The 27,860-nt window shown below is 43.8% G+C and overlaps 2 protein-coding genes across 3 annotated transcripts in view; both read left to right on the top strand.

The window, feature by feature from the left end:
* The first annotated feature begins 976 nt into the window (after positions 1 to 976).
* On the top strand, positions 977 to 3,192 carry LOC106582949 (uncharacterized). 2 transcript variants are annotated; one of them, XM_014166592.2, is made up of 4 exons: positions 977 to 1,090; positions 1,543 to 1,713; positions 2,184 to 2,237; positions 2,321 to 3,192. In XM_014166592.2, exons 1-4 carry the CDS (start codon positions 1,021 to 1,023, stop codon positions 2,329 to 2,331), a joined length of 306 nt encoding a protein of 101 aa, XP_014022067.1. In that variant the 5' UTR covers positions 977 to 1,020; the 3' UTR covers positions 2,332 to 3,192. The 2 variants fall into 2 exon arrangements, with proteins under 2 accessions (XP_014022067.1, XP_014022068.1); XM_014166593.2 differs by having other exon boundaries at positions 1,543 to 1,676.
* A 22,825-nt stretch (positions 3,193 to 26,017) lies between these two features.
* ccdc3b (coiled-coil domain containing 3b) overlaps positions 26,018 to 27,860 on the top strand; it is a 43,027-nt gene continuing 41,184 nt past the window's right edge. The window contains exon 1 of the mRNA XM_014166755.2: positions 26,018 to 26,702. Within this exon, the coding sequence (XP_014022230.1) occupies positions 26,347 to 26,702 (356 nt within the window). The 5' untranslated portion in view covers positions 26,018 to 26,346. The remainder of the gene's footprint in view (positions 26,703 to 27,860) is intronic.

The following is a 27,860-nucleotide window of genomic DNA, read 5'->3' on the forward strand; positions in this document are numbered from 1 at the left end:
AGAATAGTGAAATGCACGAGAGAATGATTCAGAATCAGTCCCTAACCTAAGAATACTTGATGGCTATGAGTAATACAGACAGAATATCTCGTTTGAAAATGATTTTTATGGTGATTTTTAAATTATGCTAATTATATTTCCGTGGGGTGAGGACATCGACTCTAGGCAGTTTGCTAAGCATTGCGAGACACCATTAGACATAGTCCCCTGTGCCCTCACTAAATTCTTTGGCCCCATAATTATGGGGGTAGAGTAATGCGACACTCTGCATCACAAGAAGACTCTTTGTCCTCAAACTACTATCACCCTCCTGTGTGCTTAATCCTCAAGAATCTTCAGGATCCGATTTGTAGTGCTCCGCTACACAAGAGCCAAATTGTTTCAACGTTGCCTTGGTGAACCTGAACTGAAGGGTACAGCGAACGGAAGACCTATAATGAAAGTGCCCACATTCAGTCCTGACTCCTGATTAATATCCGAGTAATAGAATTTGCTATTCTTTACAAAGTGGCTAAATACAGCAGTGGAAGTATCCTATTTTAGATTATACTATAGAAACCGATAACTACCGATAAGTTCAGCCAGATAAGCAAGTTCTACTTTATAAATGCAAAGACAGAAATATGTTACTTACAACTAGTCTGTGTCATAACTGTTGTGGCGATGGGGATTTACATGGATACACACCATGTTACATTTGTGTCTGCTCTTCAGTTTGATTAGTGCAGTAATGTGTGATTGTTTATATATTTTTCCTTATTGAACAAGCTAATTCGACCTGAAATTAAGCTGCTTGTGGCACATCCACAGGTAAATGCTTAGAAATAGAGCACCCTCTTTGGCCTTGTTCCACCTGTCTAGAGTCTACACAGACACACACATACACATGCTCACACATGCTCACACACACACACACGATGAACGATGTTGTTGAGGTGCTTGGGGGGCGTGGTGTTTTCTCAGGTAACATACAAAGAGCTAGGGCTTTTAGGGGCATTGCACTTTGCTTGTTGAGAGGCAATGAGGCTGTGTATGGATATTGCTGTGCCACTGCTGGCTATGGTGCACATGACCTACATCTGTGAAGCAGGTAAGAGTCCATATATTATCTGTATTATAAGTTTCTTTAAAACTGGAAACAGCTCAGTTGTAGGTGTTTCAAGAACACTCAGGTAGTACTGAATAGAAACAAATAATGGAATTTGTAATTGAATTGCCACATGAGGGTTTCAAAGCACTTTATAATGGCTATACAAGTACGTTATTTTAACATCTATCTCTCTGTAAGACTCAGAGCTGGTGATCCATATCAAAGTGATGGTGTTGCAAGGACAAAAAAAAGCAAAAAAAAGCTGTGGAGTAAAAATGTACTCATATTTGATTTGATATTATTTGACTTGGTTCTATCACTATTATCACTATTGTCATCCGGTACTACATTTGACATTGATATTTTAGTTACTTAGGACATTATTCCTATGTACATTAAGTACTGTGTGTTGGTGAAAATATTCCTCTGTGGGTTTTTTGTTGTTTTTGTAGCTCTGCTGAGGAAATCCACAGCGGCTGACTTCCTAAGACCAGTAAGAGAGAAGCGTGCTGCAGAGTGTTTCCCTGCAGGCTGCAGTATGGAGGACAGTGAGGCTGAGGAGCTACTGGAGGCCAACTCACACTATGTGAGTTCAGGCTGGCAGACACACTGGAGGATAGACAGTAAATATGGGTGTCTCAATATTATAGTCTTACTCAAATTCATGTTACAGTGTTCCTCCTTTTAGGATGGCTAAATCAAAGCTAGAACTGATTAAATCTGTTTCAGCTAACTGGGTCTCTCCTGAAAAAAAAAATTTTTATCACTATATACGGGCCACAGACTGAGAAACACGACTCTGTAAATTGATCCTCCAGGGCAGTGGTGCATCTACCACTACTGCACTCAAACATACAAGAGAACAAAGACAGGTCAGGACATTGACTCTGACATCTGTTTCATTTGCACCAACTTGAAATATCACAATATCACATTTCTAGTATGAGAACTGTTACTAGTCCTGAACTTGAACAACTCTGACTAACTCACCAACAGACAGAAATAATATGCAGTACTTTATATTTTGTAAAACCATAAAGCCATCTATGTGTAACACAATTTGTGAGGATTACATGACTTTCTGAATTCGCAGAAGGACAGTTCGAAGATGCTGTTGAATGGCGGCACTGGGGCAGGGGTGAACTCGGTAAGTTCCAAGTTTTCCACGTTTTTATGGAAAACAAGGTGCACACAGTCCATAATATTTTGTTTTCTGGTTCTTGTTTTCAGAGTCCTGGTAGTGAGGCTACAGTGGAGGAAGGCTCAGGGATGTAGTCCTGGGATGTACTGTAGCATCATCAGGCAAACGCCAGGAGAGCTGCAGCAGACAGACAGGAGATGCATGGGTCTTATCTATAATGAATGACAAAATGCAAGGCCAAATATTCCACTTTATTAATCATTATCTTTTGGGATGGGTGGAATTATAAAAACTTTAAATACTGGAAATATAGAATTCCAAGGTCAAGTGAAAGATGGATTTATTCTAATATTGTTATTCTCTCTGCTTTGTCAAACCATTTGATTTATGATTTGTGAGTCTTCCTAAGATTTGTTTCACAGTATTTCTTGATTTTTAACAAAAAACGGCTAACACTTGTTATGTTAGTTAAAGAATCAGATAATTGCCTACCTTCATATTGGTGCTTCGTAAGAATGGTGCTCAGTACTTCATTGATTTTGCAAGTTATCTTCGTAGAATCATAGATCTTAAACTGCATAGGTACAGTTCTTTATAAGCCATGAATTGTCCAAAGGAAATATTTCCCACTTTGACAGTTAAGAGTGGTAAAACTTGAACTATGAGAAGTAATTGAAGTTGATATACTAAATTATATTATGTGGAGCAATGGAAAATATTTGTATAATATTTTGAAAATGTACTTTTTGAAGATTTGCAAACAAAATGCTTTTACCATTTACAACTAATTTTACAATATTTCTTTGTAATGTGCCTAGTCCCAAGTCAAATATTATAGGGAATTATCCCTGACCTGTATTACCTGTATTTAAATATCCAACTTACTGATTTAGAAATATATAGGCAGGCCTACTTTCGAAATGTCTGTGTAAATATCTCAATAAATGCATATTTTAATCAATTGTTGTTAGATATCTTTTGTATACGCGGTGTCCAAGACATTACTAACGTAGATTGGGGAAATGAAAATATGCGCAATTAAGTGTGAGGCAATATTATTTCACATGAAGAGACCAATGGAAACAGCTATGTAAGCCTGTGAAGAGGATACATCAACAGATATCTGCAATATAGAATGAACCATCTGTACACCTGGGAAGCCAAAGGGCCTTTTTGACAAATTTGTAAATCTGAACTATCTGTGTATATCAAGACCCTGCTTTCCTCCTCAGGTAAAATATGAAACCTCAGGCAAAAGATGAAACCATGCTTAGAACCATGACCCAGAAAGGAACCTCACGGATTACTGATTAGATAGAATTACTATCCAAAACAGTACATGTATGTAATATTCATTCCATGCGTGTAAGAGATCACTCGTTCACAGTGGAAATTCCTTTTCCTACCAGGAGAGAGAAACTGCATGTGAATCTAATTCTATCTGCACCTGTCCATTGTCTTCCCCAGCTCTAGCAAGTCAGTGAAAGCATGTTGACAAGGGGTGGCTGGGCTGGTCCATACAAGGCTATCAGGGAGAACTACGGTATGGACACCAGACACTGTGTTCTGACACAGTTCCTACCTGTCCCTGGTGAGATGTTGTTAGGAGAAGCCAGGCAGGGAAGTATGGAGGTCTGTCAGCTATACCGTGGGAGAAGAAACGCTCCAGCGAGTCGGAAAATTGATCAAGTCGAGAGCTGGGCTTGGGAAAGGAATGGGAGAGGGGTTGTAAGAATGGAGGTCTGAGAAAAAAGGAACACCAGAAAAACCAACAGGACAGACAAAAGGTACTTTGATTTTCTAACATGTAAACTGCTGGAGCTATTGTTAGCCCTCTGTTTTAGTGAGTTAGGGTATTCATCCTTGTAAATAAGAATTTGTTCTTAACTGACCTGCCTAGTTAAATAAAGGTTAAATAAAAATAAAATAAAAATCCCATGACCTAGATAGTAATATGGACCGGAGCACATAAAAGGACGTTGTACATTTGTTTTCTAAGTAATCTTATTGTCCTGCAGGATCTTTTCATGCTCAATGTCATAAAGCAAAAGTAAACTTTATTTTGTTATGGCTCCAGAAAAACCAATGGATCAATGTGACTGACTGGGTTCAAACCACGGTCTCCTATGCACCACAAACATTGGGCTTGTTTGAGTGGTAAGGCTGAAGCAACCCGACTGCAGACGAGAGTCGAAGAGTAATATCGGGGGAGGTGCATCTGCAACAGGAAAAATGCAACATGGCAGTTTGCCGTTGTTTATAAAAGTGTTTTCTTTTTAATGTGGAAACCCCCATATTACACACTCACAAACTGTTAATATATGTGTGTACATTGTACTATGAATTCAATTGGTGAGCGAGATTCACATATCACATTCATTTGTACATTGAAGTCTACACATGAATCGTGGCAAAGCTGGTTCCCGTTTCAGTCAAGGCTTTGGTCAAGCTCGCGTGGGTCAAACAAAAACACCCTATATAGAGCCTTCCACAATGCAGGCGCTGGCTGCAGGAGGAAGTTAATGAAGAGCAACAGCAGAAACTTGCAGTCAACTACAGTCAAAACTTCATGACCTTTGATCACTTGGTTTTTGTAAAGTTTATGTAGTTGTCATGTAGACACAAGATGGACAATTTTTTCCCCCAATGTAACACACTTTGAAAGGCGGTGACCGACTTTGTGTTAGACTGCTGAGCAAAAGTCTAGGGCCTAGATTCAATCAGATCAAGCGGTGTCGGTGGTGGAACTGCATTGGAGGTGAGAAATCGGTGAGCAGCTGCTCTTGTGATTATTGTCACGAAGCTCCACTCGCATTAGAAGTTCAGAACCATAATGTGTAAGCTATATAGAAATAATTATGCTCAAATGTAAAAATCATTCAAACTAAATAATGAGGATTTCTATCCTCTTAATCGAGGTGTACATTACATCTCTCATTCCAGTGTTCGAACTTGTGAACAAGGCTGCATGGGATTTCTGTTAATGTGACTCCGTGCAGCAAATGGCAATATCTGCTTTAGGTGTAATGCCAGGAGCCACTTGTGGATTTGACAGCTCTAATGCAGTTCCACCTCTGCCACCACCAAAACAACTGCTATTCGGATGTTGGCTAAAGCGGATCTGATTGAATCGAGCCCTAGCCCTAACTGTGGGTGTGTTCGAGCGGTAAGCCTAACAAAGCCGACTGTAGACGAAAGTCCGTGAGTGAAGTCGGGGGTGTTTCTTCTGTAATCAACATAGCTGCTATTGTTTATATAAGTTTTTCTTCATAAATGTCTAAATAAACTTTTCTATACTCGCATATCACACACTCACAAACTGAAAACATAACATGTGAACAATTAATTGGTTAGATCTCTCTCAAATATCACTTTCATTTGTAGCTTTAGAATCGCAGCAAAGTTGGTTCATGTTTCAGTCACGTCTTTGGCCAAGTTCGGGTGGGTCAAACAAAAACACCCTAATGATTGGTTGACAAACAATGCCTCCCACAATTCAGGGGATGGCTGCATGGTGCAGGTGGTGAAAAGCAACTAAAGCGACTTTAAGGTGATTTCATCAAAAACAGCATGATTTTTGTAAAGTTCATGCAGTCGACATATAGTCGAAAGTTAGACAATACTTTTACCCATAATGCAACACACTTTGAAAGGCAGTGATCAACATTGGTCAACATCTTGACAAAAGTGATCTGCTCCAATGTGCCCTGTATGAAAACCATATAACATGTTTCGCTGCCAGTAGCTAGGTTTCCATCCAATTGGCAACAGATTTTAATGCGAATATTCTAAAACAATATGCGCTTTTTCCATCAGAGATGTGTTTCACCCCAAAAAATTGCAGACCACACAACATATCATCGCTTGACTCCAAATTTACTTTGATATGATGGTTATTATCAAATAAATGTTTAGTTGTCACATGCGCCAAATACAACAACCTTATTGTGAAATAGTTACTCATGAGCCCTTAACCAACAATGGCAAAAAAATTAAGTAAGTAAGAAAAATGTGCTAAATAAACTAAAGGAAAAATAGTAATACAATTAAATAACAATAACGAGGCTATATATATATAGGACTATTTACATTGATCCCCTTATTTTATTATTATTTATTGTTATTTTTTGCACTGACTCTCTTGCACAGGCTTGATGTACACTCACTGGACTCTGACCACTCACTCACTCACACATACTACACTGACACTCCAACACACATACATGTTTTTTTTGTGTGTCAATGTATGTGTGTTGTCCATATATATATATGTGTATATATATATGTGTGTGTGTGTGTGTGTGTTTTTTTTGTGTGTCCATGTATGTGTGTTGGAGTGTCAGTGTAGTATGTGTGAGTGAGTGAGTGGTCAGAGTCCAGTGAGTGTACATCAAGCCTGTGCAAGAGAGTCAGTGCAAAAAATAACAATAAATAATAATAAAATAAGGGGGTCAATGTAAATAGTCCTTGTAGCCATTTTATTAACTGTTCAGCTCTCTTATGCCTTGGGGGTAGAAGCTGATAAGGAGCCTTTTGGTCCCAGACTTCGCGCTTCGGTACCACTTGCCATGCGGTAGCAGAGAGAACAGTCTATGACTTGGGTGGCTGGAGTCTTTGACAATTTTTAGGGCCTTCCTCTGGGTGACTACCTCATGAATCTGGTTGAGAGAATACCAAGAGTGTGCAAAGCTGTCATCAAGGCAAAGGGAAAGGGCAAAGGTGGATACCTAGTCAGTTGTCCAACTGAATGTATTCAACTGAAATGTGTCTTCCGCATTTAACCCTACCCCTCTGAATCAGAGAGGTGCGGGGGGCTGTCTTAATCAACGGGTGACTACATTGAAGAATCTCAAATATAAAATAGATTTTGATTTGTTTAACACTTTTCTGGTTACTATATGAATCCATAGGTGTTATTTCATAGTTTTGATGTCTTCACTATTATTTTACAATGTAGAAAATATTAAAAATAAAGAAAATCCCTTGAATGAGTAAGTATGTCCAAACGTTTGACTGGTAATTTTTTTTAAATATGCCCGCTGATTCATGATTTTGACTGGCTGAGAAAAGCTGCCTGCCTCTCTCTCGTCACGACTCCCGACCCCTACACATTCATTACTATGGGACAATTGGAGATCGAATTTAATATTGAAACAATTACTCATCTCATATGTATATACTGTATTCTATACTATCTTTTGCATCTTAGCATATGCCGCTCTGACATTGCTCATCTAAATATTTATATATTCTTATTCCATTCCTTTACTTAGATTTGTGTGTATTAGGTATTTGTTGTGGAATTGTTAGATATTACTTGTTAGATATTGCTGCACTGTCGGAACGAGAAGCACAAGCATTTCACTACACTCGCAAAAACATTTGCATGTGTAAGTGACCAATAAAATTTGATTTGATTTGATTTGAGGTGTTCTCTCATTTGTGTCTAGAAGTAGTTAGCAAGCGAGACAACTTTAGCCAGTTAGCTTGGGTGCTTGACTACCTTTGTGAAAGACACTCGGATCAACCCTGCTCCTCAGCCAGCACGTCCCGTGTCAATAGTGTAGTGTGCGCTCTGAAATTACAAACAGACCATCTGACAAAGGTCTGAATTTATTAACGACCCAGAGCGCCCTGTGACACACTGGAGTCAATTTATGAACGCCCCCTTGGTTGTCAATCAAATGTATTTGGCATCTATCAAATGGGCGAGCAGGCAAGCTCCCATTAAGATGTTAAAACGTGGGTTGGGACAAACATGCATTGGCAGGCAAGCTGCAGAAGGACGAGCAGGCAGGCCATTATTCCCCATCGTTTGTTGCAACCTTGTCTCAGAGCATTTTATATTATTCTGTATGTTTATCGGAGACACTCCATTTTGTATAATTCAGTGCATTCGGAAGGTAATCAGGCCCCTTTATTTTTGTTCCACATTTTGTTCTTCTACAGCCTTCTTCTCAAATTGATTAAATGTTCAATCTACATACGATACTTCATAATGATAAAGCAAAAAAGGATTTGTAGAAATGTTTGCAAATTTATGAACATTTTTAAATGGAAATATCACATATACGTACTGTAAGTACTCATACACTTTACTCAGTACTTTGTTGAAGCAATTTTGGCAGCGATTACAGCCTCAGGTCTAGTTGGGTATGACGTTACAAGCTTGGCACACCTGTATTTGGGGAGTTTCTCCCATTCTCCTATGCAGATGCTCTCAAGCTCTGTCAGGTTGGATGGGGAGCGTTGCTGCACGGCTATTTTCAGGTCTCTCCAGAGATGTTTGATCAGGATCAAATCCAGGCTCTGGCTGGGTCACTCATTTACATTTACATTTAAGTCATTTAGCAGACGCTCTTATCCAGAGCGAATTGGTGCATTCACCTTATGATATCCAGTGGAACAACCACTTTACAATAGTGCATCTAAATGTTTTAGGGGGGGGGGGGTTAGAAGGATTACTTTATCCTATCCTAGGTATTCCTTAAAGAGGTGGGGTTTCAGGTGTCTCCGGAAGGTGGTGATTGACTCCGCTGTCCTGGCGTCGTGAGGGAGCTTGTTCCACCATAGGGGTGCCAGAGCAGCGAACAGTTTTGACTGGGCTGAGCGGGAACTGTGCTTCCTCAGAGGTAGGGGGGCCAGCAGGCCAGAGGTGGATGAGCGCAGTGCCCTCGTTTGGGTGTAGGGACTGATCAGAGCCTGAAGGTACGGAGGTGCCGTTCCCCTCACGGCTCCGTAGGCAAGCACCATGGTCTTTTAGCGGATGCGAGCTTCAACTGGAAGCCAGTGGAGAGAGCGGAGGAGCGGGGTGACATGAGAGAACTTGGGAAGGTTGAACACCAGACGGGCTGCGGCGTTCTGGATGAGTTGTAGGGGTTTAATGGCACAGGCAGGGAACCCAGCCAACCGCGAGTTGCAGTAATCCAGACGGGAGATGACAAGTGCCTGGATTAGGACCTGCGCCGCTTCCTGTGTGAGGCAGGGTCGTACTCTGCGAATGTTGTAGAGCATGAACCTACAGGATCGGGTCACCACCTTGATGTTAGTGGAGAACGACAGGGTGTTGTCCAGGGTCACGCCAAGGTTCTTAGCACTCTGGGAGGAGGACACAATGGAGTTGTCAACCGTGATGGCGAGATCATGGAACGGGCAGTCCTTCCCCAGGAGGAAAAGCAGCTCCGTCGTGCCGAGGTTCAGCTTGAGGTGGTGATCCGTCATCCACACTGATATGTCTGCCAGACATGCAGAGATGCGATTCGCCTCCTGGTTATCAGAAGGGGGAAAGGAGAAGATTAATTGAGTGTCGTCTGCATAGCAATGATAGGAGAGACCATGTGAGAATATGACAGAGCCAATTGACTTGGTGTATAGCGAGAATAGGAGAGGGCCTAGAACAGAGCCCTGGGGGACACCAGTGGTGAGAGCACGTGGTGCAGAGACAGATTCTCGCCACGCCACCTGGTAGGAGCGACCTGTCAGGTAGGACGCAATCCAAGCGTGGGCCGCGCCGGAGATGCCCAACTCGGAGAAGGTGGAGAGGAGGATCTGGTGGTTCACAGTATCAAAGGCAGCAGATAGGTCTAGAAGGATGAGAGCAGAGGAGAGAGAGTTAGCTTTAGCAGTGCGGAGAGCCTCCGTGACACAGAGAAGAGCAGTCTCAGTTGAATGACCAGTCTTGAAACCTGACTGATTTGGATCAAGAAGGTCATTCTGAGAGAGATAGCAAGAGAGCTGGCCAAGGACGGCACGTTCAAGAGTTTTGGGGAGAAAAGAAAGAAGGGATACTGGTCTGTAGTTGTTGACATCGGAGGGATCAAGTGTAGGTTTTTTCAGAAGGGGTGCAACTCTCGCTCTATTGAAGACGGAAGGGACATAGCCAGCGGTCAAGGATGAGTTGATGAGCGAGGTGAGGTAAGGGAGAAGGTCTCCGGAAATGGTCTGGAGAAGAGAGGAGGGGATAGGGTCAAGCGGGCAGGTTGTTGGGCGGCCGGCCGTCACAAGACACAAGATTTCATCTGGAGAGAGAGGGGAGAAAGAGGTCAAAGCACAGGGTAGGGCAGTGTGAGCAGGACCAGCGGTGTCGTTTGACTTAACAAACGAGGATCGGATGTCGTCGACCTTCTTTTCAAAATGGTTGACGAAGTCATCCGCAGAGAAAGAGGAGGGGGGGAGGGAGAGGTGGATTCAGGAGGGAGGAGAAGGTGGCAAAGAGCTTCCTAGGGTTAGAGGCAGATGCTTGGAATTTAGAGTGGTAGAAAGTGGCTTTAGCAGCAGAAACAGAAGAGGAAAATGTAGAGAGGAGGGAGTGAAAGGATGCCAGGTCCACAGGGAGGCGAGTTTTCCTCCATTTCCACTCGGATGCCCGGAGCCCTGTTCTGTGAGCTCGCAATGAGTCGTCGAGCCACGGAGCAGGAGGGGAGGACCGAGCCGGCCTGGAAGATAGGGGACATAGAGTGTCAAAGGATTCAGAAAGGGAGGAGAGGAGGGTTGAGGAGGCATAATCAGGAGATAGGTTGGAGAAGGTTTGAGCAGAGGGAAGAGATGATAGGATGGAAGAGGAGAGAGTAGCGGGAGAGAGAGAGCGAAGGTTGCGACGGCGCAATACCATCTGAGTAGGGGCAGAGTGAGAAGTGTTGGAGGAGAGCGAGAGGGAAAAGTAGACAAGGTAGTGGTCGGAGACTTGGAGGGGAGTTGCAATGAGATTAGTGGAAGAACAGCATCTAGTAAAGATGAGGTCAAGCGTATTGCCTGCCTTGTGAGTAGGGGGGGAAGGTGAGAGGCTGAGGTCAAAAGAGGAGAGGAGTGGAAAGAAGGAGGCAGAGAGGAATGAGTCAAAGGTAGACGTGGGGAGGTTAAAGTCACCCAGAACTGTGAGAGGTGAGCCATCCTCAGGAAAGGAACTTATCAAGGCGTCATTGACGAACTCTCCAAGGGAACCTGGAGGGCGATAAATGATAAGGATGTTAAGCTTGAAAGGGCTGGTAACTGTGACAGCATGGAATTCAAAGGAGAGAAAGAGAGAATGATAGACAGATGGGTCAGGGGTGAAAGAGAGAATGTCCACTTGGGAGAGATGAGGATTCCAGTGCCACCACCCCGCTGGCCAGATGCTCTCGGGTTATGCGAGAACACATGGGCAGACGAGGAGAGAGCAGTAGGAGTAGCAGTGTTATCTGTGGTAATCCATGTTTCCGTCAGCGCCAAGAAGTCGAGGGACTGGAGGGTAGCATAGGCTGAGATGAACTCTGCCTTGTTGGCCGCAGACCGGCAGTTCCAGAGGCTGCCGGAGACCTTTAACTCCACGTGGGTCGTGTGCACTGGGACCACCAGGTTAGAGTGGCAGCGGCCACGCAGTGTGAACCGTTTGTATGGCTTGTGCAGAGGGGAGAGAACAGGGATAGTCAGACACATAGTTGACAAGCTACAGAAGAGGCTACGCTAATGCAAAGGAGATTGGAATGACAAGTGGACTACATGTCTCGAATGTTCAGAAAGTTAAGCTTACGTTGCAAAAAACGTATTGACTAAAAATACTAAAATGATACAGTACTGCTGGCTGGTGAAGTAGGCTAGCTAGCAGTGGCTGCGTTGTTGACTTTGTTTGAAAGTGTAGCTGGCTAGGTAACCTCGATAGTTTCAGGACATTCAGAGACTTGTCCCGAAGCCACTCCTGCGTTGTCTTTGCTGTTTGCTTAGAGCCGTTGCCCTGTTGGAAGGTGAACCTTCGCCCCAGTTTGAGGTTCTGAGCTCTCTGGAGCAGGTTTTCATGAAGGATCTCTCTGTACTTAGCTCCCTTCGTCTTTCCCTCGATCCTGACTAGTCTTCCCGTTGAAAAACATACCCACAGCATGCAGCTGCCCCCACCATTTTTATTTTATTTAACTAGGAGTCAGTTAAGAACAAATTCTTATTTACAATGACGCCTTACCGGGGAACAGCGGGTTAACTGCCTTGTTCAGATGCAGAACGATACATTTTTGCACCGTCAGGACAGAGAAGCTACGTCTGGTAAAACGAGGGGCGGGGGTGTGTGTCTATTTGTCAATAACAGTTGGTGTCTAATATTAAAGAAGTCTCGAGGTATCGCTCGCCTGAGGTAGAGTAGCTTATTGTCATGACGTTGGCCTGTGGGTAAGGTTTATGACCCCCCCCCCCCCCATAAATACCTTTCTCCCTTCTACTGAAGGACTTGAATAGCTTGTGTTAAATATAGAGAGTCTGGGAACATCAAACAAATGGGGAAAGGTACCACATATTTTGTTAATAAAACCAATTGGAAATATGCTTGGGAACGTAATGAGTATGTATGTCAGTTCGGTTGTCATCTGAAACATTATGACTGATGACAGGACGACATAAACTGTATCTGAGAAAGTATACGCCCGCTAGTTATCAGAGTCACATGGAAGTGTTATGCAATTGAAATGTTTGATATTGAAAATGTTTGTTAGGAGATGAAATGTAATTTTAGCGTCCGAATGAGAGATTTGGGTTTTCATAAGGAAAGTGCCCTGCTCGATCAGTGGCCCAACCCTGTGAAGAAACAGGGGTTATAAACGATGAAACACCTCCCTCCCCCTCTCCACTATATAATCCTTTGACGAAAAGATAACCACGTTGGTTCCAGACCGGGAGGTCAGCAGCCTCTACGTTAGAAGGACACACATGTCAAGTACAGAACTAAGCCAACCTCGGCGTGAGCTCTGGTATGAACTGGTATGAACTTTGAGCTTATTCACTACAGAAGTGCTACTTCCTAGCCGTTGAGTTAGCAGCGGCCGCTGCTAACGTGGGTTAGGAAAGGACGGACGACGGATCCAGTCTAACAACCAGACGAAGATACCACCACGTATCCAATGGACCACCATTGACATTCTTCCGAAAACAGGGAGATCTGTTGGCCAACCCGGCCAGCATCTACGACCAATCTACCGAAGCGCAGCTCAGAGTAAGTATTTATTGCATTTTCCCTTTCCAAATGGGCGGTAATTTAGAATGCATAAGATAATGTATTTACGATAGCATAGCTGCTGTTTCTGTGTTCCTAAATCTTCCCGCTCTTTCATTCAAGCCCAACCCCCTTTCCTTTATGTAACTAGCTTTCATACAGGTTCCGTCCACCAGGACGTTTTCTGTATGACATCATTGTATTCTGTGTATTTGTAATTCTGTGTGATTAGTTAGGTATTTAGTAAATAAATAATTAAACCCAATTTTGTATTGCTGATTCAACTTGTTAGCCAGGGTTCGTGAAGATAGCCAAGAATTTACAACTTTCATTATGAGACTGAAAATAAGACAAGGGTTAATATTGACTGCTATCGAGGTAAAATATTACAAAGTATTTTAAGAGTTTATTCGGAAGATAACAGCTCTATAAACGTTCTTCCTTGGTGCCCCGACTTTCTAGTTAATTACATTTACATGATTAGCTTAATCAGGTAATATTAATTACAGAGAAATCATTTTATAAGTTAGCATGTCATATCACTTAATCCGGCATAGCCAAAGACACGACATTATAATAAGCCGTATACAACACTATCTACCAAGAGAGTTCTCATCTATATTATTCGTAGCCGTCTATTTACCACCACAAACCGATGCTGGCACTATGACCGCACTCAACCAGCAGTATAAGACCATAAGCAAACAAGAAAATGCTCATCCATAAGCGACGCTCCTCATAACCGGAGACTTTAATGCAGGCAAACATAAATCAGTTTTACCTAATTTCTTCCAGCATGTCACATGTGCAACCAGAGGGGAAAAAAACTCTAGACCACCTTTACTCCACACACAGAGATGCATACAAAGCTCTCCCCCGCCGTCCATTTGACCATAACTCTATCCTTCTGAATCCTGCTTACAAAAAAACTAAAGCAGGAAGTACCAGTGACTCGCTCAATACGGAAGTTGTCAGATGACACGGATGCTATGCTACAGGACTGCTTTGCAAGCACAGACTGGAATATGTTCCGGGATTCATACAATGGCATTGAGGAGTATATCACCTCAGTCATCGGCTTCATCAATAAGTGTATCGATGACGTCGTCCCCACAGTGACAGTATGTACATGTCCTAACCAGATGCCATGGATTACAGGCAACATCGAGCTAAAGGCTAGAGCTGCCGCTTTCAAGGAGCGGGACACTAATCTGGCCGTTCATAAGAAATCCCGTTAGGCCCTCAGATAAACCATCAAACAAGCAAAGCGTCAATACAGGATTAAGATTGAATCCTACTACACAGGCTCTGACGCTCGTCAGATGTGGTAGGGCTTGAAAATTGTTACAGACTACAAAGGGAAACCCAGACGCGAGATGCCCAATGACGCGAGCCTACCAGACAAGCTAAATGCATTTCATGCTAGCTTCGAGGCAAGAAACACTGAAGCGTGGATGAGAGAACCAGCTGTTCTGGACGACTGTGTGATAACACTCTTGGTAGCCGATGTGAGCAAGACCTTTAAACAGGTCAACATTCACAAAGCAGCGGGGCCAGAAGGATTACCAGGACGTTTACTCAAAGCATGCGTGGACCAACTGGCAAGTGTCTTCACTGACGTTTTCAACCTCTCCCTGACCGAGTCTGTAATACATACACTACTGAATTTTTTGTGCTTTTCTTTAAAAAAACAAGGACATTTCTCAGTGACCCCAAACTTTTGAAGGGTAGTGTACATGTTTCAAGCAGACCACCATAGTCCCTGTGCCCAAGGAAGCGAATGTAACCTGCCTAAATGATTTCCGCACCGTAGCACTCACGTCGGTAGCCATGAAGTGCTTTGAAAGGCTGGTCATGGCTCACATCAACAGCATCCTCCTGAATACCCTAGACCCACTACAATTCTCATACCACCCCAAAAGATCCACAGATGATGCATCTTAATCGCACTCCACACTGCCCTTTCCCACCTGGACAAAATGAATACCTGTGTGAGAATGCTGTTCATTGACTACAGCTCACTGTTCAACACCATAGTGCCCACAAAGCTCATCACTAAGCTAAGGACCCTGGGACTAAACACCTCCCTCTGCAACTGGATCCTGGACTTCCTGACAGGCCGCCCCCAGGTGAAAAGGGGAGGCAACAACACGTCTGCCACACTGATCCTCAACACTGGGGCCCCTCAGGTGTGTGTACTTAGTCCCCTCCTGTACTCCCTGTTCACCCACGACTGCGTGGCCGAACACGACTCCAACACCATCATTAAGTTTGATAATGACACAACAGTGGCAGGCCTGATCACCAACAACGAGACAACCTATAGGGAGGAGATCTCTCTCTCTCAATGCGAGCAAGACAAAGGAGCTGACCATGGAGCTGACCATGGACTACAAGAAAAGGCAAGCCGAACAGGACCCATTAACATCGACAGGGCTGTAGTGGAGCAGGTCGAGAGTTTCAAGTTCCTTGATGTCCACATCACCAACAAACTATTACGGTCCAAACACACAAAGAGTTGTGAAGAGGGCACGACAACACCTTTTCCCCCTCAGGAGATTGAAAAGATTTAGCATGGGTCCCCAGATCCTCAAAAAGTTATACAGCTGCACCATCGACAGCATCCTGACCAGTTCCATCACCACCTGGTACGGCAAGTGCTCGGCATCTGACCACAAGGCACTACAGAGGGTAGTGCGTATGGCCCAGTACATCACTGGGGCCGAGGTTCCTTTCATCCAGGACCTATATAAACTGTGCAAAATAAGAAATGTTCTCTCACTGTCAACTGCGTTTATTTTCAGCAAACTTAACATGTGTAAACATTTGTATGAACAGCACAAGATTCAACAACTGAGACATAAACTAAACAAGTTCCACAGACATGTGACTAACAGAAATGGAATAATGTGTCCCTGAACAAAGGGGGTGTCAAATTCAAAAGAAACAGTCAGTGTCTGGTGTGGCCACCAGCTGCATTAAGTACTGCAGTGCATCTCCTCCTCATGGACTGCACCAGATTTGACAGTTCTTGCTGTGAGATGTTAACCCACTCTACCACCAAAGCACCTGCAAGTTCCCGGACATTTCTGGGGGGAATGGCCCTAGCCCTCACCCTCCGATCCAACAGGTCCCAGACGTTCTCAATGGGATTGAGATCCGGGCTCTTCGCTAGCCATGGCAGAACATTGACATTCCTGTATTGCAGGAAATCACGCACAGAACGAGCAGTATGGCTGGTGTCATTGTCATGCTGGTGGGTCATGTTAGGATGAGCCTGCAGGAAGGGTACTACATGAGGGAGGAGGATGTCTTCCCTGTAACGCACAGCGTTGAGATTGCCTGCAATGACAACAAGCTCAGTCCGATGATGCTGTGACACACAGCCCCAGACCATGACGGACCCTCCACCTCCAAATCGATCCCTCTCCAGAGTACAGGCCTCGGTGTAACGCTCATTCCTTCGACGATAAACGCGACTCAGACCATCACCCCTGGTGAGACAAAACGAGACTCATCAGTGAAGAGCACTTTTTGCCAGTCCTGTCTGGTCCAGCGATGGTGGGTTTGTGCCCATAGGCAACGTTGTTGCCGGTGATGTCTGGTGAGGACCTGCCTTACAACAGAGCTACAAGCCCTCAGTCCAGCCTCTCCCTGCCTTTTGCGGACAGTCAGACCACTGATGGAGGGATTGTGCATTCCTGGTGTAACTCGGGCAGTTGTTGTTGCCATCCTGTACCTGTCCTGCAGGTGTGATGTTTGGATGTACCGATCCTGTGCAGGTGTTGTTACACATGCTCTGCCACTGCGAGGACGATCAGCTGTCCGTCCTGTCTCCCTGTAGTGCTGTCTTAGGCATCTCACCGTACAGACATTGCAATTTATTGCCCTGGCCACATCTGCAGTCCTCATGCCTCCTTGCAGAATGCCTAAGGCACGCTCACGCAGATGAGCAGGGACCCTGGGCATCTTTCTTTTGGTTTTTTTTCAGAGTCAGTAGAAAGGCCTCTTTAGTGTCCTAAGTGTTCATAACTGTGACCTTAATTGACTACCGTCTGTAAGCTGTTAGTGTCTTAACGACCGTTCCACAGGTGCATGTTCATTAATTGTTTATGGTTCATTGAACAAGCATGGGAAACCATGTTAAAACCCTTTACAATGAAGATCTGTGAAGTTATTTGGATTATTACGAACTATCTTTGAAAGACAGGGTCCTGAAAAAGGGACGTTTCTTTTTTTTCTGAGTTTACTAGGCGGTGTCAGAGGAAAGCCCAAAACATTGTCAAAGACCCCAGTCGCCCAAGTCATAGACTGTATTCTCTGCTACCGCACATCAAGCGGTACCAGAGCGCCAAGTCTAGGACCAAAAGGCTCCTTAACAGCTTCTACCCCCAAGCCATAAGACCGCTGAACAATGAATCAAATGGCCACCAAACTATTTACATTGACACCCCCCCCATTTATTTTTTACACTGCTGCTACGCTGTTAATTCTCTATGCATAGTCACTTCACATGTACAAATTACCTCGACTAACCTGTGCCCCCGCACATTGACTCAGTACCGGTACCCCCTGTATATAGCCTCGTTATTGTTATTTTATTGTGCTACTTTTTATTATTTTTAAGTTAAGTTTATTTGGTAAATATTTTCTTAAGTCTTTCTTGAATTGCACTGTTGGTTAAGGGCTTGTAAGTAAACATTTCACAGTAAGGTCTACACATGTTGTACCTGTGCATGTGACTAATAAAGTTAGATTTAATTTGATTTTGATTTGATTGGTAGAGTGCTGCAGAGACGGTTGTCCTTCTAGGAGGTTCTCCCATCTCCACAGAAGAACTCTGGAGCTCTATTAGTGACCATCGGGTCTTGGTCACCTCCCTGACCAAAGCCCTTCTCCCCTGATTGCTCAGTTTGGCCGGGTGGCTTGATCTAGGAAGAGTCTTGGTGGTTCCAAACTTCTTCCATTTAAGAATGATGGAGGTCACTGTGTTCCTGGGGACATTCAATGCTGCAGACATTTTTTGGTACCCTTCTCCAGATCTGTGCCTTGACACAATCCTGTCTCGGAGCTCTACGGACAATTCCTTCAACCTCATGGCTTGGTTTTTGCTCTGACATGCACTGTCAACTGCGGGACCTTATTTAAACAGATTTGAGCCTTTTTTATTTTTAATAAATGTGCAAATACTTCTATAACCTGTTTTCACTTTGTCATTATTGGGGATTGTGTGTAGAGTTATGAGGGGAAAAATGTAAAAGTCAAGGGATCTGAATATTTTCCAAATGCACTGTATATTATGTATGTATGGTATGTATAAATTTGTGGAAGTCCATCACCCATTATGTATGATATGTTACAAAATGAAATGCATTTTATATGTTAAGAATTCTAGCTAGGTGGCTAACGGTAGTCTAGGGATTAGGGGTTAAGGTTAGGGTTAAATTAAGGAGTTAGGTTAGGGTTAGGGGCAGGGTTAGCTAAAAGGGTTAGGCGAAGGGTTAGCTAACATGCTAAGAAGTTGCAAAGTAGCTAAATGGTAAAGTTGTCCGTGATTAGATTCGAAGTCGCAACCTTTGGGTTGCTAGACATTCACATTATACACCAACTCTCCTTTCATTTTTTGCCTTAAGTAAGCATCTGTTTTATGTAGCCAAATGTAACATGTTTCGGATTTACTTATAGAATAATACTAAATGCTCTGAGACCAGGTTGTTTATACATTTTTGATGGCCAACTACCTGAAACAGTTTTAGATGGTTTATCTAATGTTTTTGTTATTTAAATTTGAGTTAATCTCGCTCTGGCTAGCGTTAGTTGTTAATCTTGTTATGTTTATGTGAACAACTGAGAGAGCAAGATCTCTTAATCCCTTCTCGCCTATGCCCACTATTTTTTTTAGCATGGCTGGCCTGGGTTGCATCCCTCACTGCTAATGAGATCATCTTGGATAAACCAGAACTAGAGTATCACATCATTGGTCAGCTGCTCAATTACGTGCTGGGTCCATATGTGTTAAGAGATGATATGGGTCACATTTCTCTGCTCAGACATTGCATGCATCAACCAATGTTTGCGTGCCACATTATCAACATTATCTATCAATTTTTTTTTTTTTACCTTCATTTAACTAGGCAGGTCAGTTATGAACAAATTCCTATTTTCAATGACAGTCTAGGAACAGTGGGTTAACTGCCTTGTTCAGGGGCAGAACAACAGATTTGTACCTTGTCAGCTCAGGGATTTGATCTTGCAACATACACTCTAACCACTAGGCTACCTGCTGCCCCGATTGATGTGGTTAGCTGATATGTAAAATACCTATCCAGGCGTTGTAAGATCTGGTATGCGTCAGCAATTCCTGCGGTGCAGAGGAACATGCCCATGAAGAGATGCTAGAACGAGGACCGGAATGAGGAGCTCCACCCTCTCTCTTTGCAAGTTACAGGCAAGTCTATGGGCCAAATATCCCTTTCCCTTCCGAAATTCGAATAACCAGTGATGGAAAAACCTATGGCCAGGAACTATTGCTGTCCATGAGAGATGACTAAAGAACCAGGAAAACCTGCCCACGTTGGCCCCATGTAGGCTGCCCACATAAGGATAATGCGCCTTTGCTTATCGGCTCCACATTTTCTCTGGTGAGAGCGGCCCTCACTTTGCCTAAATAAGACCATCTTTTCCCAGCAAACATGCCCACATTGGCACGATGTGTGCCAAATACAGACTAAAATAATGTCCCTCCTGTACGTACTGTAGGCCGCCCACATTGGGCCAATGCTCCTTTGCTATTTTGTTTATGTATTTTTTGTACGTTTTACCCCCTTTTTCTCCCCAATTTCGTGATTACGATCTTGTCTCATCGCTGCAACTCCACAACGGGCTCAGGAGAGGCGAAGGTCGAGTCATGCGTCCTCAAAAACATGACCCGCCAAACCGCGCTTCTTAACACCCACTCGCTTAACCCGGAAGCCAGGCGCACTAATGTGTCGGAGGAAACACTGTTCAACTGATGACCAAAGTCAGCCTGCAGGCGCCTGGCCCACCACAATGAATCGCTAAAGAGCGATGATCCAAGTAAAGCCCCCCCGGCCAAACCCTTCCCTAACCCGGACGATGCTGGGCCAATTGTCCACCGCCCTATGGAACTCCCAGTCACGGCCGGTAATGACACAGCCAGGGATCAAACCCCAGGCTGTAGTGACGCCGCAACACTGTTTTTTAATAGGAATTAGTTTATTTATAATTTAATTATTAGAATTTAATTAAATGCATAAATTGCATCATTTTCAAGCCTAAAAGGTAATTAGGGAATATGTTACATTGTAGCAGAATGCCAACCAAGTTGATACTATCATACATATATTTTTACAAGAAAAACTGTTATGTTTCTCATATGTCATATGCACTTATTAGAGTCTTTTTGGCAGTGTACAATACCTTTTTAAACTTCTGCATCACACAACATAACATTTAAACTGGAACGACAATCTCAGTAACGGCTGCACAAAAAGTGTGCAAACCACGCCCCCAAATATTTGTATGAGCCCCCGCCTCTAGCTTGCATGGTATGGTGTGGGCTATAGCCTGTGTTGGGCTGGTGTAGGCTAGCCTGTGTTGGACTGGTGCGGGCTAGCCGGTGCTGGGCTCGGTGTGGGCTGGCCTGTGTTGGGTTGGTGTGGGCTAGCCCATTTTGGGCTTGGCGTTGGCTTGGCGTGGGCTGGCCCGTGTTGGGCTGGTGTGAGCTAGCCATTGTTGGGCTGGTGTGGACTTGATGTGAGCTCGCCCATGTTGGGCTTGGTGTAGGCTAGCCTGTGTTGGACTGATGTGGACTAGCCTGTGTTGGGCTGGTGTAGGCTTGCCCGTGTTGGGCAGGTGTGGGCTTGCCCAGTGGTTCCCAACCTTATTTGAGTACTGTACTCCTAAAGCACTTTGACCTACCTGAAGTACCCCCTCATGTGTGTGCGACCGGCGTGATTCATAGATTACGTGTAAATTTGACAAAAATTTGGTTAATCACTTTCACTGTGTCATTCAAAACATCATGCAACTCAGGACATTCTCTTGCTAGCCAATGCCTCTCTGTGAATGATACAGTGGGATATATCTTCTTTATGTCGGCAATTAATAATTTCACTCTTCCAGCGCAGTGGTGGTTGTAGCTTGTAAGGCTCCCTGGGCGAATCCCCCCTTCAGCCCCCCAACAACAACAAAAACCCACCATTCTGCACTAACTGTAAATTTTATTCAGACATTTGGAACAACACAAATACATAACCATAACATTTAAAACGATATAAATATAAAAATACAAAAATAAGACTCATAAATATCAAAAAGAAGTAACAAAGACAAATAGAAACAAATTGTAGTATATAACTACAAATAAAAAAGAGAATCAAATTATTACACTATTGCTAACAAAAAACACACAAATAAAACTAAATTGCACAACTCCTATATCACACATAGACAAATAGAATAACACACTTATAAAGAAGAGAACCTGATTATTACACTATTGCACTTCAAACAAGAAACACAGAAACTAAATAGCACAACTAATTGCATTAGTACTGTACGAAGTTAGAAGTGCGGTATTTGATAGATTCTCCGCTCCCCCTTCCTCAGGCTTCCAGTGGGGAGTCCTGAGGTCAACCTACCCCGCCCCCTCTCCACCTAGTAATTCTGAGTGGGAGACCTTCCCAGACAGTAGCCTGCCTAGCTCACAAACTAGAATCAGGGCGCCCACTCAGACAAGGTTAATTGACCCACAGTCCCACACGGTGACATGATATCATTGACGTGACGTGTAAATGAGCGATAGAAAACCGATTGCGCAAATGTCACCATTCGGAATATTATTATTATTATTAATTTTTTTTTGTGCGGGCGCCCCATGCCGCCCACGGCAAGATGCCGCCCTAGGCGCCTGCCCATGTCGCCTATGCCTAAATCCGCCACTGCGAGTCCCAGGCATTGATGCAACACGAACCGTGCACACATGAACACAGGATTTCCCAATCCAGATTGTGCTGTGAGAAAAAGGTGTCAATAGCGTGAAACACATCCTCACCCGTAGTTCTCCCCGTTAACTTCTTGCAGAACAGAATCTGCTCATTAATTTCCTAAATGTTTCTGTATGGCACAAACGCAATCAAATTGCCTTCCCCAATGACATCAGTCGATATCTCTAACTGCAGAGAAAATGGACCGGAATTAATATTTTATCAGCACTTGATCCACAATATCAATGCCCATGTCCTCGATCGTACAGCACACTATGTTATTTGACAATGGTACCGTCTTCAGTGCATCAACTGCTGTCTTATCAATCATAGTTTCTGCGAGGATAAGAGCAGCAGGCACTCTAGCGCACAGAGCAAAGGATCACATGCACTCGGCGCAAGCAGAGTGTCACGTCCTGGCCAGTATAAGGGTTAATTGTCATTTTAGTTTGGTCAGGACGTGGCAGAGGGTATTTGTTTTATGTGGTTCAGGGTGGTGTGTTAGTTAGGAGGGTGTTTGATTTATTATTCCGGGGTTTTTGGGCACTGTTCCTTGTTTACGTATTTCTATGTTGATCTAGTTAGTTGTATGTCTATGTTTGGTTAATTGGGGTGGACTTCCAATTGAAGGCGGCTGTGTGGTGTTGCCTTTGATTGGAAGTCCTATATTAGTTGGGTGTGTTTGTCTGTTTAATTGTGGGAGATTGTTCTGAGTTTAGCCTTGTAAGACTGTTTTGTTGTTCGTGAGTTCGTTTCGTTGTTTTGGTGTTCATTTAGTTTGTAAATAAATACACAAGATGAGCATCCACATACCTGCTGCGTTTTGGTCCTCCTTAACCAACGACAACCGTGACACAGAGGATCAACCATTGACCCAAAGGGCGGGCGCGCAGTAGCAGAAACTATAGTTAACAAAATAGGCCTATAAATATAAAATAACTAGAGATTTCACACCAGTGATCTCAGTAAATGTTTTCCTGACAATTAAGATTTAAATAACTTGAACATATACACTGCTCAAAAAAATAAAGGGAACACTTAAACAACACAATGTAACTCCAATTCAATCACACTTCTGTGACATCGAACTGTCCACTTAGGAAGCAACACTGATTGACAATAAATTTCACATGCTGTTGTGCAAATGGAATAGACAACAGGTGGAAATTATAGGCAATTAGCAAGACACCCCCAATAAAGGAGTGGTTCTGCAGGTGGTGACCACAGACCACTTCTAAGTTCCTATGCTTCCTGGCTGATGTTTTGGTCACTTTTGAATGCTGGCGGTGCTTTCACTCTAGTGGTATCATGAGAGAGAGTCTACAACCCACACAAGTGGCTCAGGTAGTGCAGCTCATCCAGGATGGCACATCAATGCGAGCTGTGGCAAGAAGGTTTGCTGTGTCTGTCAGCGTAGTGTCTAGAGCATGGAGGTGCTACCAGGAGACAGGCCAGTACATCAGGAGACGTGGAGGAGGCCGTAGGAGGGCAACAACCCAGCAGCAGGACCGCTACCTCCGCCTTAGTGCAAGGAGGAGCAGGAGGAGCACTGCCAGAGCCCTGCAAAATGACCTCCAGCAGGCCACAAATGTGCATGTGTCTGCTGAAACGGTCAGAAACAGACTCCATGAGGGTGGTATGAGGGCCCGACGTCCACAGGTGGGGGTTGTGCTTACAGCCCAACACCATGCAGGATGTTTGGCATTTGCCAGAGAACACCAAGATTGGCAAATTCGCCACTGGCGCCCTGTGCTCTTCACAGATGAAAGCAGGTTCACACTGAGCACATGTGACAGATGTGACAGAGTCTGGAGACGCCGTGGAGAACGTTCTGCTGCCTGCAACATCCTCCAGCATGACCGGTTTGGCGGTGGGTCAGTCATGGTGTGGGGTGGCATTTCTTTGGGGGGACCCCACAGTCCTCCATGTGCTCGCCAGAGATAGCCTGACTGCCATTAGGTACCGAGATGAGATCCTCAGACCCCTTGTGAGACCATATGCTGGTGCGGTTGGCCCTGGATTCCTCCTAATGCAAGACAATGCTAGACCTCATGTGGCTGGAGTGTGTCAGCAGTTCCTGCAAGAGGAAGGCATTGATGCTATGGACTGGCCCGCCTATTCCCCAGACCTGAATCCAATTGAGCACATCTGGGACATCATGTCTCGCTCCATCCACCAACGCCACGTTGCATCACAGACTGTCCAGGAGTTGGCGGATGCTTTAGTCCAGGTCTGGGAGGAGATCCCTCAGGAGACCATCCGCCACCTCATCAGGAGCATGCCCAGGCGTTGTAGGGAGATCATACAGGCACGTGGAGGCCACACACACTACTGAGCCTCATTTTGACTTGTTTTAAGGACATTACATTAAAGTTGGATCAGCCTGTAGTGTGGTTTTCCACTTTAATTTTGAGTGTGACTCCAAATCCAGACCTCCATGGGTTGATAAATTGGATTTCCATTGATTATTTTTGTGTGATTTTGTTGTCAGCACATTCAACTATGTAAAGAAAAAAGTATTTAATAAGATTATTTAATTCATTCAGATCTAGGATGTGTTATTTTAGTGTTCCCTTTATTTTTTTGAGCGGTGTATTTTGTTGGTTATATTTTTCTTATATTTTTTTTCTTCACATTTTTTTAAATCTTCCCACGTACTCACTGGGGACTGCCCATGTACCCCTAGGGGTACACCTACCCCTGGTTGGGAAACACTGGGCTAGCCTATATGTTGGGTTTAGGCTTAACCATGTCTGTCCTGTGTGGCTCAGTTGGTAGAGCATGGTGTTTGCAACGCCAGGGTTGTGGGTTCAATTCCCACGGGGCACCAGTATGGAGAAAGAAATGTATGCATTCACTACTGTCAGTTGCTCTGGGTAAGAGCTTCTGCTAAATGACTAAAATGTAAATGTAATGTGGGATTGATATGGGCTTGTTGTGGGCTAGGCTGTGTAATAACAACATAGGTGTCATGTTTGCTGGGTAATCTCATTCCAGGATGAGGTTACTAAAGAGAAGACAACTGGGGGCTCTTCTGCTGGGAAGGACATTCCCATGACAGAGGTGCAATGCAGGTACACAGACATGATGTTACATGTCAATGTATGAGCCTACTGTTCTGTTGGGCTTTTGAGCCTGAGACATTTGGGAAATGTACAGTATTCTTGACCTCTGACGCTTAGCAGCAACTCATATATTTTTCAGATACCAGACTGATTAGAAAGTTATCTGGTGGTCTAATTTGCTCTTAGGTGTAGCCTAATTTGTGACTGCACCCCCAACTTGTTATCACACGTGGAGTGGGCGGGGCCCCAGTTCATCATATCTCAGAAGTCATGTCCCCATAGGACATAGTTTGTGTCTGTGATAAGGTTGCTGTTGTGAGGGGCTGAAAACAAATGTCTTTTAGTACATTTTACAAGGCTTATTGTGATCGAAAAAATACAGAAGTATAGAAATAAACCCAATATTATGTGATGTTGGAAATGTATGGAAGTAGACCACGGTCTGCAATTTTGGAGGATTATAAAATAAAAACATTCGATAGGATCTCAATTTTAAGCAATGGCACTGTTGATAACCCCGATCAATCAATCACATGTATCAGTAGATGTCAAAAAGGGCCGATACAGAAACCCAACCAGCAAGCAATGCAGTTGTAGAAGCAAGATTACCCCATGCATGTATAATTGAGAGAGGTTATGTATTATAAAGTGTTAGCTAATAGACAAGGTGTTCTCTTGGCTAGTCAGAATAGCCTACTTTAACGCGTGTCAGATGTCAAGCGCACGGAGCGCCTCTACTCACAGGATCCAGGGAAGCTGCGCGTAATTTTAGATCAGCACTCACAGTGTAGCCTAGCGTGCAGGAGGGGATGAGGGAAGAGGGTTTAGCATAAGTAACTGCTATTGAATTTGAATGCAACAACTTACTTTATGTCACTTTCCTGCTGTTATTTATAAAGAGAGCATAGCCTACTTGTATGATACCTGTCACATATTGATGCTACATGCGCTGACAAGCCCATGGAATACAGTCGTGCCTGACAGTTTGATGAGAAGTCTGTGGTCCTGGTCCTGTAACTCTCACCAGCCCGCACACCCTTCGCTGCCCCGAATTTGGCGTGGGCTGCAATCGAAACCTGCAGTTACCAGAAATGGGTGCTATTTTTGCGTTGATTCTGGCGACCTGTCTGAGCAGGGTTTGGGGATGTCAGTTGGCACACGACTGGAGACCCCAGACTGAGGCGTGCCGTGCGGAGCTCGCGGAGATCATCGTGTTCGCCAAGGTGCTTGCGCTGCACAAGGACTCGTACAGTGTGTATAACTACCTGCCTTGGCAGTATGACACGGACCTCTTCTTCTCCGCAGAGATCGAGCTGCAATGCGACCAGGCGTGGGGCAGCATGCTGGAGGTCCCCACCGGCTCCCGGTTCAATGTCACCGGGTTGGGCTACTTCCCCTGTTACTCCTACAGCGTCGTGGAGAATAGCTCTTACTATTTCTTTCTGAGGTAAGAGACCGTGAAGTCCTGGTGTTGATGGAGGAGCATTTATCACTTTCAAGCAAGTTTAAAGACTGAAATGACACAAGTACAATACACCAGAATATCGACATATAGAGATGTATTGTGTCTAGATATAATATAACCCTTACATTTCCAGCGGTGTTAACCTTTTAACAGTTTAATGAGAAACTTTTGTCTGATGAATAGACACTAGGTGGAATAGAGTTGAGAGTGCTGGGTCTGCCCTTAGGATTGTCTTGGGATATGTTTTAGACTTTGGAAGACCCAAGTGGCAAGCAAACACAGCAGAAAGAATAAACCAAACCATGGGTGTGTGTGCGCGCAATATTATAGTGTGTCATATTGTGTAGCTAGATTCCACAAACCGTTTCGCATGTGAGATAAATATCAACAGATTGAAAAGATGATCAGATTCAGGTCGTTTAGAAGTAACCCCTGTAAAGTTACAAATCACATTTTATTTGTTAGATCATTTATAAACAGCAGGTGTAGATTAACAGTGAAATAGTTACTTACAGGCCCTTCCCAACAATGCAGAGAAAAATCTAGAAAAAAAATGGAACAAAAGGAATAAATACACAATGTGTAACAATAACTTGGCCATATACACGGGGTACCAGTCCCGAATCAGTCAATGTGCAGGAGTAGGAGATAATTGAGTTTGATACAGTGCCTTCAGAAAGTATTCACACCCCTTGACTTTCTCCACATTTTGTTGTTACAACCTGAATTTATAAATGATTAAATTTAGATTTGTGTCACTGGCTTACACACGATACTTCATAATGTTAAAGTGAAATTAATAGAAAATTAAAAGCTTAAATGTTTTGAGACAGTGAGTTCGCCTCTCCCGAGTCCGTATGGGAGTTGAAGCGATGGGACAAGACTGCAACTACAAATTGGATATCACGAAATTTGGGGGGAAAATGCCCCCCCTTTGTTATGGCAAGCCTAAATAATTTCAGGAGTAAATAATTGCTTAATAAGTTGCATAGTATCACTCTGTGTGCAATAATAGTGTTTAACATGATTTTTGAATTGATTACCGCATCTCTGTACCCCACACATACAATTATTCTTTAAGGTCCCTCAGTCGAGCAGTAGATTTCAAACACAGATTCAACCACTAAGACCAAGGAGGTT

This window comes from Salmo salar, chromosome ssa22 (assembly GCF_905237065.1).
Source record: "Salmo salar chromosome ssa22, Ssal_v3.1, whole genome shotgun sequence".
Lineage (NCBI taxonomy): Eukaryota > Metazoa > Chordata > Actinopteri > Salmoniformes > Salmonidae > Salmo > Salmo salar.

Excerpts from the sequence above, each read along its gene's own strand:
- LOC106582949 (XM_014166592.2), top strand. The coding sequence starts at position 1,021 with ATGAGGCTGTGTATGGATATTGCTGTGCCACTGCTGGCTATGGTGCAC. Across the intron at positions 1,091-1,542 it reads GACCTACATCTGTGAAGCAG|CTCTGCTGAGGAAATCCACA; the intron begins GTAAGAGTCCAT and ends TTGTTTTTGTAG. Across the intron at positions 1,714-2,183 it reads GACACACTGGAGGATAGACA|AAGGACAGTTCGAAGATGCT; the intron begins GTAAATATGGGT and ends CTGAATTCGCAG.